Source organism: Pholcus phalangioides, unplaced genomic scaffold (assembly GCF_987345545.1).
Source record: "Pholcus phalangioides strain wild (caught in Gottingen) unplaced genomic scaffold, Ppha-v1.0 ptg000008l_1, whole genome shotgun sequence".
NCBI classification, from domain to species: Eukaryota; Metazoa; Arthropoda; class Arachnida; order Araneae; family Pholcidae; genus Pholcus; species Pholcus phalangioides.
This window is the reverse complement of record NW_028301601.1, coordinates 8025264-8031370: the sequence shown is the minus strand read 5'-3', so window position 1 is coordinate 8031370 and position 6107 is coordinate 8025264. Positions and strand designations below refer to the sequence as shown.

Genomic DNA, 6107 nt, shown 5'->3' with positions numbered 1-6107 from the left:
GGCGAAATTGAATTTTTAAATTCGACCGTGTCGGGATTTTGACCGTGTCGGGAATTTGACCCTGTCGGGATTTCGACCCTGTCGGGATTCAGACCGTGTCGGGATTTCGACCCTGTCGGGATTTTGACCTGTCGGGATTTCGTCTGTCGGGATTGTGACTTGTCGGGATTTCGTCTGTCGGGATTATGACCCACACCCATTTGATACAGAGTTTTCTCCCAGACCTTGGATATTTCCCGAGGCTTACTATGCCAGAGTTATTCGCACAGCTAACAGTTTCGACTTCCAATCAAATTCAAACAATTTAGGGGGGGAAATAGATATAACTAGTAATTGTTTTCCAAATCAATACACCCACAAATTGTATTTTTTAAGCAGAAATAGCAAAGTCATTCATTATCCTGAGTCATACACTACGGATATGCTCGGATATCACTATGGCAGGTGTCTCTGACATCAAGTTATGAATCGGAAAATTCATGAAATGTCATGATTTTGAATAAAAAACACGTGTCAGATTTTCGATATTGAAGGTTGACATGTGTCAAACGCATATTGTCGGTCGGAGGGTTTTCGATACTTAACTAGGAATAAGCGTGGCAAAATTTATATTAAATATAAAAAGAATTCGTAGCTAATACGAATCAGGAAATTCGTCAAATGTTATTTTTCTGAAAACGCGTGCCACACACACATTTCTTGAACTTGAAAAAAGACATGTCAAACGCGTCAATCTTTTGAGTTATTTCGATGTTGAATGAGTAAAACACGCGGAAAAAATCGTGTATAAAAGGAAATGATTTCTGAACGGGGCATGCACACAGTGCGGATCAACCGATAGTCATGAAATCGTTGGTATTGTTGGTTCCAGCTCTCGCTGCTCTGATCGCCTCGTGTTTTGCCAATCACCTGGGGAGCGACGAAGCTTTCCGTGCAGCCAAGATCGTTCCGACAGTCATTGACGAAGCTCCGACTTCCCAGCTCGAGGTATGAGATACAATATTTCTCTTCGTTAGCAGAGTCACTCGAATTTCATTAAATTGATACATTTTTAGTCATATTCCGTGCCATGTTTCAGTTAATTCGAAGGCCATTATGATTAATTTTGTCTGGTATGGGATATCAGCGATTCCGTGTGTTATGCGTACGAACTTGCTATACAGGATGTTTTGGGAGTCCTCATTGGGCTTTCATCTCATCATCCGTTCGTCGTAGAGCTATGGTTCTATTTCAGAAATGTCCAAAATATGTTCATATATCTCCCTGTACAGCTTTCAGGACTAAAAATACAGTGTTACAAAAGACAAAATATCTAAATCTTCAAACGGAGTCCCTGTCCTCTAACTTCCAATTGAAAAGTTTTTGCACTGTTTCTCCTGAGGCCAAGGAAAAAAATTCACGTATATAAGTGCCATATTCAATGAGATATTTGAATCAAAAAAATTGGAGAATTATTGGGAAAGAACAGCATGAACGAGAAAAAGCAGCGTTGTCCGTTATTTTATGCTGTATTTTCATAACTTTTCTCAGATTTTTGAATGGAAAAATATACCAGCAAATATTGCACTTAGAAAAGGGAAATTTATTTTCTTAACCTCAGGAGAGACAGGGCAACAACAGTTTAGTTGGAAGTTGGAAGACGGGGAGTGGGGGGGGCAGTATAAATGTTTAGATTTTTCTTATTTTATGACACATAATTTCATCTGAAAACTGGTTCAAAGTGATTTTCGAACACATTTTGAGCATTTCTTTTAAATTAGAACCATGCGTCTATAGTATTCGACCTCCAGACCAACCATGGCCCCCACTCTGTCCCCGTAGGGGATATAAGCTGGTTCATCTTATAGTATTCGACCCTCCCCCCCCCCCCCGTCAGCAAAATTTCGTCATCAGCTCTGCCCCTCTGAATCCTTACTCATATTTTCATAAAGGGTGGTTGATGACGTAAGCATTATCCAAACCCCCTCCCCCTTTGTCATCAAAAGTCAGCAAATCGGAAACTCCCTCCCCCACATCGATGATAACGTAATACTTGAACGGCCCCTAACGTAATTTCCATGAAGTGTGATAACTTTAGTATTAGTATCATAAACAAAAAAAAACCAATCACCGTTGTTTGCAAACATTCTTTTCGCGTGACTTTCAACAACATCCAATGACACTTGCTTTTGCCTCTTTTTTAGGATTTCCGGGAAATGGTAAATTGCGGTGTTTGTTGGAGAGATTGCATATTGCTACAGCTTTATTTGGGTGGTTCTTTTCTACTGAGTTTTGCACAGATTCCCATATTCTACACTATAATCTCTATAATCTCATTTTATGTGAGGGACTCTCTTCTTCACTTCTCTCTTCCTCAAGCGAGATACCGTCCATGAACTCTTGCTGGTGCGTGAAAAAGATCCATAACTTCATCTACCGTCAACTTCTAGACATTTTTCTCCAATAGTTCTTGAATGCATCCTTTGGGGGGCGCGGTAGCCCAGGTCGATTAGATACTCGCCTATAGTACCAAAGGATGTTTAGAGGTGTCGTGAGTTCGATACCCGATTCGTCCTTGTCAGAAAACTTTCCTGACACAGGGGTACAACAAAAAACGGTGACTGGACAACAGCAAAAATTGGTACCTCAGGGAGTCCTCATCGAGGGGTTAGCGCACCAACCTCTCGACGAGTATCAAAAAACAAGCCTGCCGTTCAGAATCGGCAATATATTGTAGGTCCCGGTCTAATTAGCCCTCGTGTGCAGAAAATGATCCAAATGAAAATGCCATCCTCATGCACCTCCAGTCCATGATCATCCCCTGTTGTTCTGGAGCAACTCCCTATAGCTTTGATTCCCGACTACCCCCCCCCCCCCCATTAGCTTCACGTCATCTGCGAATTTGCTAACAATCCCATCGATACTAACTAACCCATGATGGAGTTTATCGATAAAGAAGTGAAAAAAGAATGAGAGCAGGCAGACATTCTTCAGGGACTTCATTTTCAACATCTGTCCAATCAGAAAATTCATCGTTCACCATAACCCGCCGTGACCTATCTCGCAACCACGATTTTATAAAATTCAACACTCTTATGTTAAAACGCTTCAAGAGTTTACTATACTGGACCCGATCTTTCGCCTTCTGAAAATCAAAGTTTTTGCCATTTCCCATAGCCTTAAGATCATAATATAGTTATTCAAGATATATGTATACAGGGTGAATACGAGGTGGATCGACCGCCCAATAATTATACCCAGATTCCTTGTGGAAAACTTGCGAGGAAAAGTGTTTTCAGTTTTTTTGATTCGACCCATAATTATGGACTTACGGCGCATTAAAATTGACAATTTCGGTTTTGAATTCCGCCATATTCACCGAACGTGCACCAAAACGCATAACTTTGGTGTTTTTAAGGTAATACAAAGCTTTAACCTTGCAAGTAATCAAGAGAGCCATAAAGCTGTAAAAACCAGTTTCTTTTCTTCAAAAAAATTGACTTACAGCGAATGAAAAAAAAAAACATTTTGGCAAAAAAAATGTGGATTTTGGAAAAACAAATTTTCAAATAGATCTTTTGGTTGACGCTCTACAAATCTCGTTATAAATATGCCGGTATAGCGAACGAGAGTACTGTGTAATGACAAGGTTATAACATCGCACTACAGGGAAAGAGTAAGAGCCAGTCGTGAGTAAAGGCGGCTGCACTTCGATTCCATCGGGATTGAATACTTTAATTAATTTTTCAAAGAGTAGCAACACGCTGCTGGCGGAGAAATTTACTTTCGTTGGTTTTGTAGAGTGTAACTGACCGCTACAAAACTGACACGCCACAAAATTTCAAAACGTTATTAACTCCTTTAATATTTGTCTGATCCTAAATTGGGAAAACACTCTCCTATGTTCGTTTTTCACAAGGTAACACGTGTGTAAATATTGGGCATTCGATAGTATCCAACCTGTATATAATTTGATATCTTCATGTGATTTGGTGAACAACGAAATTTGCCTAATTAAGTAACGAAATAATCAGTGTACGTCCTTCAGGGTGGCTAATATTACTGTTAAGTATAACACTTTGATGTTCCATTTTTCTTTTCTAGAAAATTGATAATTATGTTTTCGAATAGGTGACTTATGGCGATATAGATGTTGACTATGGAACGAAGGTTCCCACGTACCAATCACTATTGCCGCCAACGGTGTCATTCGCCGCAGCGAATAAATCCGCCAACTATACCTTGATCATGATTGGTGGGTACCTAAATAAAAATTCCTTTATTTTTGTCAAAAAAATTTTCTATGAAACAATTTTTCCCTAATTATATATACGATTTTGCGCTTAGGACCTAACGTGTTGACTGGAAGTCTGAACAATAGCCAGTTCCTGGAATGGCTCGTCGTCAACATCCCCGGCAATAGAATCAGTGACGGTCGCACTGTGGTAGCTTACGTGTCGCCATCACTTCCAAGCGTACTATGTGAGTATCGACATCAAATAACATTAGATTATTTTGTTACACTGGATAAACATTTTGGCTTATAACCAAAATATTACTGTCCACTGGATAATTTAGTCATAATAATTTATATTTTTATAGAATTGTAGTTTGAGGGCTATCCTGTGTAGCTCCCTGTCTTTAGCGGGGTCCCCAAAATCCAAGAATGAACTATTTTCTATTTATTAAATCGATTTTTGAGTAAATTTGTAGCGCATATTATCGAAATTGTCTGATTGAACAATTCTCTTCATTCTATTTTTGACCAAAAGTTTAGTTGTGAAAGCTCTTTAACTAGAAAAATTACTCATGATCTAAAAGAGCCTGTTCACTCTCGTCAAGTAGTTTAGAGGTAGTTTCAAAATGTATACAGATTTTAGGAGCCGTTCACACACGTCTTTCAGTTGTGAAGTTGTCAAGTAAACAAGTACGTAGAATCCGCGGATTAATTTTTCCGTTAAGCAGATTCTTTGCGTATGGGCACCTCGTACTATCTGTGACGTGCGAATTCCACGTCGCATAATTTCAACGAATCAGAATTCATAACATGTTTGACGTGATAATCACGTCACGTCGCGTGAGTGTAATGTGTTTCGGACTTTTAATCGGAATTCTAATTATAGATATATAATCACCCCCCCCCCCTGCACTTGCGATTATAGAAACTGTACTGGAAATCTATAATCACGATGAAAAATGATTGTTCGACACATACCTACTATAACTGTATGTTCATACATTTTTGAACTCGTTGCAGTGACTCGCATGAGCGTGATTCTTTTCTACGAACAAACCAGCGTTTTGGAAATCGGCCCGGTCAGCAGTTTCATCGATAACCTCCGAATCGGATTCGATCTCAAGAAATTCGTGAAGCAGTTCAACCTTGTCGAACCTCCCGTCGCTGGTAATTTCTTATTCTCCGTGCTCTTCTAGATTTACAACGAGAATAAGGCGAATATATGTGTAGGGAAGGGAAAATGGGAATAAAAATATTTTTTTGTTGATTTTTAAATGATATGGTTTTTATTAGACATCGTCTTACCATGACTTTGCTATTACTTGTGGTGTCATTATATGATATTTATTCATACATAAGAGTTAACTAGGAACAGACAGCGAAAATGTAAATGATAATTTTGAGAAAATGTGTTTTATTATTGAAAATTCATTTGAATTAATTGCATGATATTTTATTTCTGTTTAATTCACGTCACATTTATTTATGACTAATTTTCGATAGGACGGAATAAGAAATGAAATCTACGTTTTTTTAGTGTGTTTTCCTTCTTGGATTATTCTAAAACCTCTGTTGTAATAATCAAACGGAATAACGTAAACACGGGCTACTACTGCACTGTTGCGTTGTCCCAAAACGAAAAAATGTTAGAAATATGCATGCAACACAAGCTAATTGCTCCGGGTTCGCGTAATAGCCGGTTCTTCCAGACCTTAACCACTAGTTAAGCAAACTCACCTTCAACAAAGGTCTAATATTCGCCGCTAGGTTGCAGCAGTCCTGTTTTCATAATCTTGTTGAACACACGTGTTTTGTTGTTGCCACACCTTTATTTGTGAAAGGTATACAGTTCATTTTTTAGTTTAGGTAAGTAACAAATTTCAAAGCCAAT

General features: G+C 38.7%; 1 protein-coding gene across 1 annotated transcript; it reads left to right on the top strand.

Moving 5' to 3' along the window:
• Positions 1-831: 831 nt before the first annotated feature.
• LOC149083589 (26 kDa secreted antigen-like) lies at positions 832-5457 on the top strand. Its single transcript, XM_089235385.1, has 4 exons — positions 832-987; positions 4111-4234; positions 4327-4461; positions 5237-5457. Exons 1-4 carry the CDS (start codon positions 844-846, stop codon positions 5410-5412), a joined length of 579 nt encoding a protein of 192 aa, XP_089091511.1. The 5' UTR covers positions 832-843; the 3' UTR covers positions 5413-5457.
• Positions 5458-6107: the final 650 nt, after the last annotated feature.